Source organism: Carassius carassius, chromosome 20 (assembly GCF_963082965.1).
Source record: "Carassius carassius chromosome 20, fCarCar2.1, whole genome shotgun sequence".
Taxonomy (NCBI): domain Eukaryota; kingdom Metazoa; phylum Chordata; class Actinopteri; order Cypriniformes; family Cyprinidae; genus Carassius; species Carassius carassius.
Window position 1 is genome coordinate 18,540,185 of NC_081774.1, and position 16,768 is coordinate 18,556,952.

Here is a 16,768-nt window from a genome sequence, read left to right on the forward strand (position 1 = left end):
GTTTAGCACTAACAGGATATTCAGCAAGTTATCGAAAGTGTTCAGGAAATTGACCAAATCAACCTAAGCCCAATATGATGTAAATGCATCCCTGAAAATGAACTGGCAACAAATGCATTAAATAATGATGAGATTTATGGGGAAGGAAAATGGAAAGAAACCCTGAATGCAGAATGGCCCCTGAGCAATGAAAGTGCAAATATATTCAATGTAAACTACTTGACATTCATCTATTGAAAGACAGACAGATCACCATGCAAGTCTGTGTGTGTGTGTGTGTGTGTGTGTGTGTGTGTGTGTGTGTGTGTGTGTGTGTGTGTGTGTGTGTGTGTGTGTGAGAAAGAAAGTGTGTTTTTATGTGTGGGTGGTTGAGCAGTGGGGGATGATTACATTTGGTGTTGGAATTTTTTTTTTTTTTTTTTTTTGAAGTAACAGAGCTCATCAAAAATAGGGTGAGGGTGAAACAGAAGAAAAAGGAAGGAGAGAATAAATTTGAATGTATGATATGATGTATTCAGCCTGATGCAGCGATGATACCTCACCCACACCCTGCAGGTGAGATGCATACGATGTTTCACTGGATTAAGACGCTGTCAGTGTGAAAACATGACCCTACATAATGTCTCTGCGGCAGCATTCGGGCATTCTGTGATTTCACAGTGAAATTTTGGATGTCAGTGATTGAGCGCTAAAATGCTGATCCTGCTAATTCTCCTCAAAGACACTGGAAGAATTCATAAGCAATGCTTAATGCTCACTTTAAAAGTCTGTGGAGTGTATAAAACAGGAATCTAGTCAAATATTCACTACTGGGCAGAAAACTAAAGGTAACTTTTTCAATATTAAGAAGTCGTCATTAAAAATACATATTGATTGATTGCTAATCTGAATAGCCTATTATGTTTTTTACCCTGGTATAATCGTCAAGATAAGCAATGCATAATATTATGATTAATTGATCATATGAATATTCTCTACAATACAATGTAATATTAATAATAAATATGAATTTAAAAAATAATATTAAAATTAGGTGTGTGTGTATATTTATATAAATATTAATGTGTGTCTATATATATATATATATATATATATATATATATATATATATATATATATATATATATACACACATATATATATATATATATATATATATATATATATATATATATATATATATACACATATATATATATGTATAAAGACACACCAAATTATAATATTATTTCTTTTCTACTCAAAGACACCGGAAGAATTCATAAGCAATGCTCACTTTAAAAGTCTGTGGAGTGTATGAAGCATGGAGATGTATAGCTCTATATAGCTTATTGTACATGGTGTTGTAAAGCCAAAATTTCAATTAAAATTACTGATTTATTTTTAGTGATTTATTACTGAAAGCAATGTATACTAGCGTTCCTAGTCATGATATTTAAAATGTGCATATTTATTATCTTTATACTTCCAAAAAACACTTACAGAGAACAAATACAAGGCTCCTGATTTTTTTTTTTTTAATCTTTCTAGGGGTTTTCTGTCATTTCCCAGGCAGCACCAATGAATTTTTAATACCTTCCTCTGCTTTGCACAATTAAAAAAAATAGGATTTCATAAATAGCAATAGTTTAAAATCTGCTTCTTAAAACCAAATGTGTGAATGTTTATAATTTATTTATTAAAAAAAAAAAATTTGTGAGTGTGCAAGGGAATGCGCTTATGAAACATCATCTTGCTATATCTTGAAGATATTATATGTACAGTTTAAGATCACAGGTATGCTGTAAAAACGTTTTGTAAGGTAACCTAAAAAAATGTGCTTCATGCAGTAATATTTAAAGTAACTGGTTTCATTTGAGCCAAAAATATTACTTAATATGACTGAATCAGCCTGAATACTTCACGTTACACTGAAAGTCATTTTTAAAGATTCGATCAAGTAAAAATAACTATTTAAGGTAAAAACTGCACAAATCCTCCGTGAGTGTATGAGTGCAGTGTGTGCTAGATATAGATTTGTGACTATATACATATATTCTCACAAAACTGCACAGTGCATGGGGGAAGGTTGTACATTTCTGTGGGGGAAGGGTGTGTGTGTGAGGGGGTTGTTTGAATGTACTTAATAGGTAATACAGTGGGGGATGGGAGGTTGACATTCAGGAGATGCCTGTTTCTGAGGTAAAGTTATGATTCCAAGTATCCAGCACCGGCACGTGCTTACTCTCTCTCCAGTACACAAGAAACAAAACAATAGGCAATCAGAGTAACCATTGCTCACACAATTAGAAAGAAAAAATCCTCCTGACACGCACAACTACCTATGAGCAAACTGGATATAGCCTACACTCACTTGCAACTATAAAAAGAATCTGCATCGTTGTTCAACCATGTTCAAACTCTAGCACATGTGACTTTAAAAAATCACCTAAATCACTGAACTCTGATGAACTTCAGCTGTGAGGAAGTTGGTTTAACACTGCTGGTTATATTTGTAGCTATCAGATGTTTCACATTGTGAAATCCCATTGATTTTTGGTTCTGTGTACATCCGCTGAAATAACATATCGACTAAAATGGAACTTCCCCATGGACACAACCTCCAACCAAACAACCTTCCCAACCGAAAGCCTCATCCACAAATAGTTCGGCTGTGTTTGGGGAGGAAAATTGAACAAATTCTTCAACTAATATCCTAGTCGTCATGCATTGTTCACCTCTTGTTTTACATTTGGAAAATTAACACTTTGTCAGCCAATTGAAATAAGTTTATTTATGATGTGGTAGCTGAGTGCTAGTCTGCCAACACAATGCTTCAAATGCCAGCTGATACTCAAAGGTTAATGGAATAGAAACCTAATTGTACATTTATTCACCCGATGTGGGCACCATATTGTTCTTTAACAAAATGTCAGCATAACTCAAATGTTAATGATTTCTAAAATTTCTTCAGCTCTGAATTTGTCTGACACTGTCTTCTCCAGGCTACCTGTTCGGTGTACAAAACTTCATATGATTTTCATACAGATAAGTGGCAACTGTTAAACTCAACTTTTGTCACTTGGAAGCAGATGTTAGGGTATTGTATGGTCTATCTTTTCAATAATATAAGAATAAAGGCAGATTTTATGGCTGACAATGTCATGAAGCTAGATTTTTTTGGGCTGCCAGTCCCACATTGTTCAGAGATTAACAGCCTTTGAAAAAAATGCTGACATGACTTTGACCACAAAAAAAGCTAGCTGTTGTGTGCACTAGCATTCAACGTTCAACGGGCCGTATCCAAACAGAACCAGAGCAGACTTTCTTTTACTGTGGCTTTTGATGCAGAAAGACCACTGTAATGATCAATTCTGATTTGGTACATTCGTCGCCAAAAACATTATACCAATGGCAGGACTGTGTATCTCTATCATCATCAACCTCGCCATCATCATAATCATCGATGAGAAAAGATGAATAATGCCAGTTCCTCCAATGGAACTGACAAGAAATAGGACCACCTGCACCTCCTTTACTTCCATTTGTCTGAGGAAAACATTTCATGCCGAAAACATTATGCTCTGTCATGGATGGCATTGTTTTTGTTTTCCTTAACAAATGAAAGAGAGGGAAGATAGATAGATAGATAGATAGATAGATAGATAGATAGATAGATAGATAGATAGATAGATAGATAGATAGATAGATAGATAGATAGATAGATTTCATCTGGTGAAATTGTGCAATTCTAAGAGCAAAAACAGAATCCAGAATAGCTCAAGCCAATCTTACGTCTGTGCACAGAGCTGCTTAATAGACTATGTGCTGAGGTCTGGAGCGAGTAGTGAAGCCTGTCAGCTCTCTATTTTAATTCTGTTTTAATTCAAAGCTACTTTGGTTGTAGCTGCTAAGAAAAGGACTAGGTTCATCTTCATTGATTATACATTTCTTAAGCTTTTGAGATGTTGCTTCGGGTACAACGAAATAAACTATTTCAGAAGTTATTATTGATAGTCTTTGTTTTTGGAAGGCAGTTGCCCTATATTTGTACATTAAAAATAAAAATGAATAAATAATTATAAAAAGATTTACAGCATATCTGAATGTTTTCATTGGTTATTTAGGGGGAATCAGCTGCCTTATCTATATCAAAATAAAGCAATGTGAAAAAAACTTACCTGGACCTTGAGAAAATAGATTCCTTGACAAGCAGAATAAATATCATATTTATGGTCAATGTTGGGTATATTTCTTCTGAAATATGGCTATATATACAACTTAGAAATCAGTGTTCTCATCTTTAAGAATACATACTTTTCAAAACATATGCCATCAAATATCTTTCTTGTGAGTGGTGCAGAGTGGAGGAGCAGCAAATGGGGAGGGAGAAATGAAAAACCAGGAGTGGATGTTTTTGACGGTAAGGAGGGCTCAACTGGAACATATTCCTTTCATAAAGGCTAATATCTAAAACATACAAGTTTCCAATTTTCTTAGGATTGCCACAAATGTAGACCACTGGTTTTTAGACTACCTTTTTGACTGTCCTCATAGTGTTGATACATTAAAACAATTAACTGTGAAACAATTAACAAACTATCATGAATAATGATCATCATCAAAACTTTTAAAAACAGCATGCTGTTCAGTCAGATGGCCGGTTTACATGCTTTACTTCCTCAGGTTCCAGAGTTTAACTTGTAAACTGTATGTGAAGTTAAAGTTAAAAGATCAAATATTGTTTTAAATAACTGAGTTCATCTTGGGGCCCAATTTGGAAGTTTGCTGAGGCCACCTTATGTTATATGAACCCGATTTAAACCGCTGCTGTAGACTCTCGGTTATCATGTAATTTTAATACATTCTAAAGACACTCCTGTCAAAAATGTGTTCGTATTGAAGAGCGATACTAGCACAGCTAAACGGAATCTTCCGTCACCATATGTTAGACAGTATCATACGCAAAGTGATGCAAATCCTGTGCGATGGAGCGCACTTCACAGCGCCCCCTGTGGCCGCTCAGCGCTAGCGCCGCGTGTCTTGCGACTCTTTTGTGTGTGGACATTGGTAAAGCGCTCCCTTCTCTCCATAGAGCAGTTACACTGAGCCACAGCTGCACCAAGAAGATACACATCTCTACTCACAGCAGTCAACACAGACTCACCAGATGCGCTTGTTCTCTCCAAACCTGAGCGCTTGTTTCCGCGGTATCTCTCTATTGTAAGACGACTGAGCTAACTGTTAGAGGTTCATATAAAAGTTTTTGCGAAAACCGCGGAACGGATGTGAGGCTTTTTCAGTCTTCACTTTGCACCTTCTTCTCTTATTTGCGTTGCGATTTCTGAGTAAGCGAGGAACACGATTTCTAGTGGAAAGGCAATAGGGACCGGTTAATGTTTTTACTGAAATGGACGTGAGATTTTATCCACAACCTCCGCCACCATCAGCAACAGATCCTTCCCGACTGGGACAGTCACACTATTCGGACTCTCCGTATTGCAATAAGGTAAAGCTTCATTTTATGATGCATGATCTTTTATGATGTGGATCTTCTTGAACATGTTTTGTCTGGTTGAACTTGAATGAAGACGGTTGAGGACTTGTCCAAAGTTTGCGCTTCACTCGACTGTCACAGAGAGAGTCGGAGAAAGTCGGAGCAATTGAGCGCGATGCCACAAATGTATTCAAACCGGGTGACTTCGTTTATTATCTGTTTATTTTTCCCTCACTATAAATGTTTATATGTTTAACTCTCAGACGCACACATCAGCGTTCTCACGTGCCTTTTACGTCGCGAACTTAAAAACGCTGTTTCGGGTTGTCATAGAAACCGCGCGCGGATTGTAAATAACATGCAAATAATAATACAACGCACATTTCAGTTGGCAGCAAAAAGTAGCGCGCGCTTACTTCAATACACTTGCTATACACTTCATACAATACACTTCATCACCGCCCCAAACTCATGGACATCAACAAACTGTCCTTTGCACAACACGCGCAAACAAATAGTGTGTGTTGTGTGTATGCTCATAATACGGTTCACATCATATTTATGTTTTGTACTTTAAACCTACGGCATTAATTTATCCCCCAAGTCCCCGAGGAACAACAGAGATATGTGAGGTTTTATATTCCTCTATTTCTCCTAATGATGGTGCTGTTACTGTATGTGTACAGTGCATGTGAGCAGGATAAAGAGAGATGGGGAAGAGAGCGGGAGTGTGTGTGTGTGTGTGTGTGTGTCTGTCTGTGTGTGTGTGTCTTAATGAGGAGGGGGTAGGGTTACTGTGGGGTGATATAGAGGGGGTTGGGGTTGTATTATTCCTTTCAGTGCTTCTTGATTCACTGCCATAGGTCTCATATCCATGTCTAAGTGCAGTCACATACACAGTGAAATGTTTTATGGATGAATCACATTTTTAGTGACAGATCTAAAGCAAAATCCTTGAAAGCGCAATTTCATTGCATTGTTTCAGTCATTCATTTGTTAGATGTATTTTCATGTGCAGCAGTAAATTGTTAATATCTTTGCTGAGTTTATAAAACCAGAGAGGAGAGAAAAGAGGTTGGCGGGGGTAGGGAGCAAAGGAAGAGGGAGGGATGGAGGGGAAGGGCTTTCAGATATAATCTATATAGTGTAATTTTACTGCAGTGGCAAGTCAACTCCACTCGAGATTTTTCATTTTAGCAATTCAGAAAGAAAGGGAGGAGGGGAGCTGAAGTTGGAAAAGTGAGAAAGAGAGAAAGAGGTGGTTGGGGGGGGGGGTACACAGCAGAGCAAACAAGTGAGATTCTGACAGTGGTGTGTGGTATCTACAGAACAAATAGACAGAAATTGATGGTATGTGGCTAAACGGGGGTCACGCTGCCAGTGGGACTGATTCAGTCTGTGCACAAAGCCCCCCATCTGATTACCTTCCTCCCTACCTGCTCTCCTCAGATCCCAGAAGACCACACTCTTTCTGTGTGATGTGGACAGATAGATATAAAAACAAGCACTGTATTTTTATTCATACACTATGGATTTTAGTTCCGAGCCTCGGAGACATGTGCTGGTTTAAAAGCGTTCAGTTGCAGTGCACTTTGTTGTGGATTTTCTGCAGTTCAGCAAAATGTGTAAATGCAGGAAAGTCTGTGTTTGTCTAGCACTATGCTTTTAGTGCCGTGAAAGGTACATGTTTCTAGTCTGAAGTCTGAAAAAAATGTAGCAACTTTGAACACACTAATGCTCCACACTTCCTGCGCCACACAGTTTGGTTCTTATCGCCCTGTGCTTATCGTTCTACCTCCTCTGGCATTTTTGTCACTAGACACTGTGGCGGTTTGCTGAGAAAGTGTTTGGCAAGCAAATAAATGCAAAAGCAATTAAATTTGAATTTGAAGACCCCGTAGAGGACTCTTTGAATCCGAATCTGCACCTCAGATGTGTGCTTTAATACATGAGCGCTGCTGTTAAGGAAGTCAAGAGTGGTCTTGAGGGCGACTCTAGAGAGAGAGAGAGTGTGGCATCATGGGTAGGATTGGATTACAGTCTGTTTGGGATTATGAAAGCCGGTAAAGATGCAGCCCCTGACCATTAATGGCCGACAAAACTACTCCGCTCAAGCCGACCTATATCAAAGTCAATGATTTATTTCATGCCTAATGACTTTCAGCTGGTGCTCAAGTCGCTGCTTTAATGGAGTTTGCAGGCTCGAAGTTATTACAGCCAATGAGATAATGCAAGCAAGCTGTTAACACTAAGCATGACTCATTGTCTTGTAAGTCCGTCGTTGATGTGGTTTTAAGGAGTGGTGAGATCTTGTATGTTCCCAGATTTCACAGGTTTTGCTTGTTTACAGTCTACAATCTCGTGTGCTGTCAAGTCTTAGGATAGCAGAAGCCTGATCTAACTAATTGGGTATTGTATACATACCTACAAGTAGTGTAGAAAACAGTTGTAAATTAAATATGTTCTACAAAAAAAAAATACTATTTCAATTTTACTACTTTAAAGATTCATGCTTAGTTAAAAACAGTAAATTAGTAAATTCTACACTAATTTTTTGTTTCAATGTTTGAATGAATTTGGCTGATACAAGAGAGTAGAATTGCCTGTGCATTTAAAGCAACAGCAAAGAATAGTAGAGTTGGTGGGCAGAACTGGGCAATTAATTTTTATTGACATACATTTTTTAAAACCCAGCGAACATATGGCTTTAGTTTTTACATTCTGTCTCAAGACAGACACCAATGAACATTTGTCCGTGGAAAACCTGCGAAATTAAATTCAGGCTCTTTTGATTACAATTATGGGCAAGAGCCTCCTGAATCTTCTGTCTGTGGTTTTGATGTAAAAATCTTAGTACATTCCTGCTCTTAAGGAGATTACATTAAAAACGGATGAGAAATTAGATATCTCAGATATGTATTGGTGTCATGGGCCATGCTCTGTAATATAAAGTCTGCTGTGTGTGTGTGTTTAGCCACAGGCATTTTCAATTAAGTAGAAATTACTGAGATCTTTGGTGGTCCTGGATGTCAGAGGGTCCCAGGATGTCGACCCTGACATAATACGCTGTCCTTTGTGTTTGTTAGTCAAGAGCAGTACTCAAACCTCACTCGAAAACTGACTACCCCCCCCCCCCCAAAGTCCTTCTACATCTCCAGCTGCAATGATCATTACACGCATGTGCATTTTAAACAAAGGAGCAAGCAGACTTATCATCTGAGCACTGAAAGTAGAAGCTGATTTGACTCGGAGAGAAGGAGAGAGGCGAGGCACTGGTAATCTCTGTTTACCAGGTCACTGCTTCTCAGAAAGAGTGATGTGATGACAGGGTGAGACTGAGTGGGCATTTCATCCGTGCCCCCCTCCAGCCTCGGCCTTTAGAGCACTGATCAAACCACACTCCTAAATGTGAGAGGAAATCAATGCGTGCAGCAGTCTGTTTGTATTTGATGTTGTATCGTTCATGTGATATCATAATGGTAAGTGGTTTGGTGTACAAAACTCAGAATTTTTTTATTGTTCTTGGCGGAAACTGAAGTATATAATGCAAGAATCATGTTACCAGAATGGTATTTTTTTACTGTCACTGTGCACTTTCCATATATTAGTATTTACTTAAGCTTGTGATAAACTTTGGTTACATTGTAAAGGTATAAAATTGATTTTAAATACTAAACTAGGTCGGTATGAATGTTATATGAATTAAATAAATACAGTTTTTACTGTTACCTGGCATCCACAGTTGCTTTAAAATGTACAGATTTTTTAACCATTAGAGACAGAACTATTAGATATTTGGTAAACTGTCATAAAATGAACTTAGCATGAAAATATCTTCAAACTGTGCTTTCCCCCACTGGATGTCTTAAAAGAATTGATCTTTATTTATTTATTTGTGTCTTCTTTTAAATATTTAATTTTCATCGTTTTATTGTTATATCGCACAAAATAGATTTTAAACTGTATCTATACCTAAATCTTTTTAAAGTGATTTGAAAAATTACAAAATTAAAATTAAAAATTCATATTACATTAATAAAGTAAAATGTTGATACAATATTTAATTTATTGATCACTCAACATTTCCTGGTTTTCTGATAATTTGTTGAAAAAAATCTTATGAAAGTGCCATGAATTGTTATGAAATATAAAGTTTAAAAAAAAATAGACAAAAACTGTATTCCCGGTTTGTGTTTTGCTGAATTACATGCATTATTAAAAGTTATTTGGGATGTCAGTATACCTAGACAGGTGTTAAGTGTAGCATTTAGGGCTTTAACACCTTCATGTTTGAATAGTTTTGAAAGCATTTTACTGTAACTCCCAAAATGGCTCGCTCTCCTGCTTTAAACAAAGATATTTCCTTCAACTGAGAGATATCTGGGAGTTTTTCCTATGTCAACAGCATATGTCAACACTACACTGGCCGGTCACACATGGGTGGATTGTCATAAATGTGAGATGTTGACATAGGCTTTGCTCATGTTGTGCCCAGGTCAAGCTCCAAGCACAACAGCACAAAGAAGTGCTGCACATCACTGATGTTATATTGTTTTCCTCATACCAGCCACACTTGGCAGATATCTTTGCAAAAGATTGACATTTTTTAATGTCTATGTTAAGCCTGAACATTTAATATTTCTAGTAGCTTCTTACTGTTATCTTGGCAGCAGGTGCTAAACCAATTGTCAGTTAATAAACTAAAATGTACACTTGCTGAAAGAAAAAACGAACACAGCGAGATCCAATTATTGTCTCGTCTTCAAAATATCCATATATTGTCATTTAAAGTCAACTTAATTGCATCCAAATTTGGCTTTGCTGGTAACAAAAGCCATTAGTGTTTGAGTTCCTGTTCAGTGGCTAGCTGGCACGGTTCACTGGCTACTGTCAAAAAGGATTTGCTTCTGATTGACAGCCTCACTGGAATGTGAATAGAGTTTTTAATTGCATATCATGTGTGCATATCTAAAGAGACAGGCTCTGTGGCTCAGGCTACTGTTCATTACCACTCTACAGGTCAACGTACAACTCAACTACACAATCATAAACACAAACACACATTCATTATATAAGAGCATTTTACATGTGGGCTGTTTCATCTCACTTCCTTCCCATTATGTGGTAGAAAATCTGCTCCGTTTGTTTGCTTTGACTTTATGGACATGTCCACGTGTAATTTTCCTGTATGTGGATATTAAATACATAATATACTGTCCAAACACTTACACAGAACTTTAGCACAGCACCAGTTTATTTACAGACTATAAATGACACTGTCTATCAGAGACTCTATCGTTCTTTATCATAAAACGCCACATTTCTTTTAGCATCTAATACCTGGATACCAGATGTGACTGATCCTGTTCTTTAAAAAAAGAAAAGAAAAAGAACACCATAATAGTATCATTAATGCAGTCATATGACTTCTATGCGATATTCACAGTCACATTAACTAAAAGTGAAGTTGTTCTTCACAGAAAAAAACAACAACTTTTGTTCCTCTTCATTCTGCATATTTGAAATCAGTGTGTCACATTTGGTTATGAATTTATCCAGGTTTCCAATAAACGGGTTACATTTATTTTCAAAAAACTATTGCTGGTCTGAGGGTTCTCCACTGGATATCACTGATACTGTTAATGCTACATAATCCAGTAGCCTGGGGTCTCAAGGGATGCAAGGTGGTCCACAGAAAATTTCAGAAAAAAAAAGATAAAAATAAAAGAACCAATATTTATTGTAAGAGTGCTATACAAAAATAATTGTCAATTTGTGTTTGTAATTTTCTGTGTCATACTTTAAGAATTCCTTTTGCTTTTAGTACAATGATTATATATATATATATATATATATAGTACAATGATTATATATATATATATATATATATATATTATTATTATTATTATTATTATTTATTTATTTTATCACATTTCAAACTACATAAAATATATAGCTGTCTGAGCTCCTGACCTGGGGCCTTTGGCATTAAAAAGTTTGAAAACCTATGGTTTGTTTCTTTGTTTGTTTATGTTGCAGGCATTTTTCTTACACATTTCTTGTTCTTATTTAATGTAGTTACAGGCTTGTGTAGCCCTCATCAGTTCACCACAGTGAGGTGTACAGTGAATAAAAGAGCGCTGGCACTGGATCGTTACTTTGTATCTGGAAAGAATAAGTGTAATCAGCACACCTCTAGTCCAGAATGATTGCCGCTCATGATCTCCAAGCCCACAGAAGTGTTGTTAATTATGCTGGAAGAATGATTATTGTTGTCACTGCTCGTTCCAGAGACCCAGAGGGCCAAACCTGCAAAACAGATTCGAGGAAAAATAATGTAGTGTCTGCAATCATCCTAGGTGGTTTGGGAAATCTATCAGTAATGCATTTAAATGCAAAAATGACAAATTAAGATCTGCATGAGTGGAGTATGTTGTAAAGAAGCTAAGAGACCTGTGCTGAAGTGCTAAGCACACACTTTGTGTGTGGGCATAAAAAGAGGGAATTTTGCTTGCTTGGTATGTTCCATTTTTTTTCTTTGTCACTGTGGAAAATGCAAGGCCGTAAACACGAGCCTTCTAGTGTTCAGTTGCTTTTTACAGCCTTGAAATTTAGTGACATGTTTACATCGTCTGCGTCTGTGTTTACCATGCTAGTCGTCAGTCCCAGTTCAGCTCTCTCCAATCTTTGAATCTGCCTCGCATGTAATTCAAACAAATGTGACATAGCGTTGCAGCCATGTTTGTTACAGAATAAGATTATTTTCTCAGTATAATTAGCTTCCTTCTCTACTAGCATATCAGCCAATGCAGTGTGATGCAGAAAATGCCAAAAGATCAACTCATTAAGTATCTGAACATAATGATCAGAAAATCTGGACATGTGTTCGCTTTATTTTGGCTGGGGGAATCGTTTTTTTTTTTTTTTTTTTTTTTTTGAGCCGCCATGCATGTCGAGAAAACTCTGGCACAAATCTGTGATTGCAATTCATTGGAGGCATCTCATTTTTTGGGTCTGCTTTGCCCAATGACAGTCTACATATGAATAGCTGATTAGGCTCCCAGTTTGAGGAAACATCCAAACAGATGGCTCTGTGAAAACCAATCCAGAATAGCTTAATTGTTTGGTTTAATCTCACTATGAAACATATTGCAATCATTTTCACATAAAGGCTTTTTTTTTCGCGGACTGTAATGAATTTTATGGTGCTGATCCAGGATTTTTGGAGCAGCCTGAAAATATCCCAAACATCCTCTTTTGACATTGGTCCAATTGTTAATATCTTCAAAGGACTCTCATCATAACAATTCATTTTCCATCGTTTGTAGTTTTTGAGTGCACGTGTCATCAACACAAAAGGCACGTAAGACACCGCTAATTTAATTCACAAAGTCTTCCGTTTTATTTTACGGCATGTGCGTGGTTTCAATGACCAGCATCTGTTAAACACATTTGTGTGTTTGTTTGCATTCTTGGTGTGTTATTCTGACCACAATAATAGTGCCAGCGCTGCTCTCTATTGTGTGGTGCTGTTGCGTGGAGGGACTTCACGCACACAGCAGCTTTGTGAAGGAGCACACCCTGGCCTTTGTGGGCCCATCTGTAGATGAACTAATGGCCTGGTGCATTTCCCCTCATTCAGCTCCATCTTTGGTGTTTAAGTGGCACCTGTCAGCCTTTTGATGCCTGGTCTTCTGTTCTCCTGTGATCAGGAAGGACACGTTGCGAGTTCCTGATCGCTGTCCTGTGACAAGTGTGAGATCATGTTTCAGCGGCTATAGAACAGGTGGGCCCCACACCTTTCTCCTCTGGAACATAATCATCAAAATGGACTCCATGCTCTGAAGCTTATCATTAGCTGTAATCAAAACCTATAAGCACAAAAAATAGAGTGGTGTGCAAAACATCAATACTGCACTAATCGTGATGTTGTTTTAGCATGATGTGAGCATTCTGATGCCTTGGTTTATGTTATTAAATAACACTGATGAACACAATCGTTCGTATATTTGGAATCATTAAGATTTTTTGGGAAGATATACTTTTGTTCAACAGAGATGAAACTGTTCTTCTGAACTTTCTTTTCATCAAAGAATCCTGGAGATAATGGAGATAATGTCATGGCAATATTAGTCAGCATCTGTTTTCAACATTTATAATAATAATAATGTTTCTTGAAAGAAAATCAGCATATTAGAATGATTTCTGCAGGATCATGTGACACTGAAGACTGGATTAATGGCTGTGGGAGATTCAGCTTTGCCATCAGAGGAAAAAAATACATATCAAAATGGAAAATTATTAAATTGTAACATTTTTACTGTATAATTTTTTTCAAATAAATGAAGCCTTGGTGAGCATCAGAGACTCAAAAACACCAAAATATTTTACCACCCTCAAACATTTTGAATGGTAATATATCTAATAGGAAGATTTTTAAATGAATTCTTTCATTTGCTCACTATAATGTGAAATATATATTTTGTAAATTAGATTCAGCTGTGAAAAGGAACTTTAATGCTTTAACAGAATTTTTATAATTAAAAACATTCTTCATTAAATTGAGAATGGCTTTTAAATTAAGTTAATTTTTTGAATTTTAACTGAATTTAAATTGACATAGCTATTAGCTATTTTCATTGCAATTGTCATTGGAAAGTAAGAAAGTAAAATTCAAATAAAAGGAAACAAAAAAACATAATCTAACTAGACAATCCAGATTTGTCAAGACAGGATTTGATTATTGATTTTGATTATTGACTAGATAGATAGATAGATAGATAGATAGATAGATAGATAGATTGTGATTAATCTGAGTTATCTCATCACAATCATGCGATTAATTGCAATTAAACATTTTAATCGATTGTCAGCCCTACTTCAAGTACATCATTCTGCACTCTAGATGTGCATTAGCGCTGCATGTTGCTTCAAGCATATCATTCTGCACCCTATATGTGCATAAGTGCTGCAAATCCGTGTTGCTTCATATGCACCATTCTGCACCCAGGATGTGAATAAGAGCTTTACGCCACACTGTTTGAAGTGTTTCACACTATCAAAGTTTTACACACAGGAAGATTATTAGAAGCCTTTCTTTTTTTCATAATTTCTATCTTATTTTTATTCATGTGTTTTGTAAGAATACAAATAGTAAACAGATTAAACATGCTTAAATTATAAAATTTTCAAGATGTTGTGATTGCTGCTAAATTATACAGTCAGCTAGTTTAATTTCATAGCTTATATATTTTTATTCAAATGTAGTTTTTCTCTGTAATGAGGAAGTGAGTATTTAGTGGATTATGATATTCTGTAGTGGTGTAGAAAAAAAAATAGCTCTGTAGTTGGATCGGTTTTAGCTGATTGTAAGAATTTGGAATACTCTTTGTAATCTTACACTGCAAAATAATAACTCAGAAAATATTAAAAGATAACATCATAATTATTTACTGAACCTTTAAAGTAATCACAATTATATAGTGAAAGCCATAAAAAACTGACAATCGCGATAATCGGCATAATCGGCAAAGCCCTAAAGCAGACAATTAATCGCAATAACCCTGACTACTTTTAGACAATTAATTGTCAGCCAAATTTCATAACCGTGACAGCCCTACTGCTTAGGACTTTTCCTAAAAAGTTGGCTTTATGTGTATATTGTACTATTGACATTTCCTCTACATGCAAAATTTAAGAGCAAGAAAAAAAGATGTTTTCAACAAACATCCCTTTTATTTTTTTATTTTTTGTCCTTACTGCGAGCAGCTGTGCTTGAGGTCAAAATCGACTCGAAATAACAGACTTAAAGTTATAATTGCACGCTTGACTTTCAGAGAAACTCCCCTCAGTGCTTGTTCATGGTCTGGTGAAAAGCTTTGAAGCAAGTCATTTACCCAAGTTATTATTTGAGGGGTTGAGGCTGATCGATGTTCCATATTTTGGGTGTTTACACATTCAGCCTTTTAGAGGACATGCTCAGCCAACTCAGCTCGACTTATGAGCCTAAAATTAGGCATGAAAATATGCGTTACTCTCTCTGCGTCACACAAGAGAGCAATTAATTTTAGCGCGGCAAGTGTGTGCGCATTCATAAGCAAAAGAGAAGGTAATTCAAAGAGACTTAAACCTTATCAGGACAGCTACAAGTGGAATGGAAATGAAAGGCAGTGGACAGAGAAAACAAGGAGCTCATTTCAACAGGAAACCAGCAGAAAGTCATACTCAATTTTGTTTTGTATTAGTCATACCTTCTTCCTAGTTTCCCTCTGAAAGGATAGAAAATGGAGTCGAAAATGTTTCCAAATCCATTTGTTTTATAGAAACACTTTGAAAAGTTTTGTGGTTGGGGCTTAGCATTAGATTAGTTGGGATATGAGACTGTCTGCCTTTAAAACAGCCTTTCATCCACCACCATTATTTTAAACACTAAATGTTCAAATGTGAGCTTTAAAGTCATTTAAAACTTTCATTTCCGCATAGCTTCCAATTGAAACAGTGTCTAGCAGGTCCTGATTTAGAAAAATATGATTCTCACTGCACAAGACGAAAGGCGCAGTATATTAAAATCTGTCCGGAAGGTTAAGTTTTCTGTCCTATTCTGGATAAGAGTGCAAATGAGTCTGTCATCACAAATATTACACCTGATCTATAAAACAATTGATGAATTTTGGAAGCCCCTGGGCATTCGGTTTCATACCTTCCTTGTTTGTGTAAATGCAAATCAGTATTACACAGATGTTATTTGTGTTTTAAAAGATGGAAATAGTTCCTTTGTCATTTTAATAACAAGATTTTTTTTCAACCTTGCAATTCGAACAGTCGAGGCTTATGAGTCAAACTGCAAAATCATTCCTGTTTCAGTACCTCAGCGTCTGATAGCGTTGGACACTCTGTGTTTTGCTCTCTGCAAACAAGGCCCTGAAGAGAGAGAGATAAAGAGAATCTTCCACACACACAAGAGAGATATGCGCACACACACACACACACACACACACACGCGCGCGCACACACACACACACTCAAATATATGACCCCAGTGTAAATGAGGAACAGCTGCACCATTGTAATTAAACATGGGCAAAGAAAACTACACAAACAAATGAACCTCACAGCCGTAGGTCCTGAGGCACATTAAGGGGAGAGAGAGAGAGTCACAAAGCTTCCTACAGGTGGTTAAAACACAAAATTGCTTCTTGGAAGACAAATGAAGCACCCTTTAAATTTGTCAGATAGGAAGTTAATGCTTTTAGTGCTGTTAACGGAGATCAGGCAACCACACTCACATTTGAC

General features: G+C 36.6%; 1 protein-coding gene across 3 annotated transcripts in view; it reads left to right on the plus strand.

The window, feature by feature from the left end:
• Positions 1-5,038: 5,038 nt before the first annotated feature.
• LOC132096579 (thymocyte selection-associated high mobility group box protein TOX-like) overlaps positions 5,039-16,768 on the plus strand; it is a 57,623-nt gene continuing 45,893 nt past the window's right edge. For 2 of the 3 annotated variants that reach the window (XM_059502023.1, XM_059502025.1), the window contains exon 1: positions 5,039-5,488. In XM_059502023.1, the coding sequence (XP_059358006.1) occupies positions 5,390-5,488 (99 nt within the window). In that variant the 5' untranslated portion in view covers positions 5,039-5,389. The remainder of the gene's footprint in view (positions 5,489-16,768) is intronic. The other variant, XM_059502024.1, reaches the window with a different exon arrangement.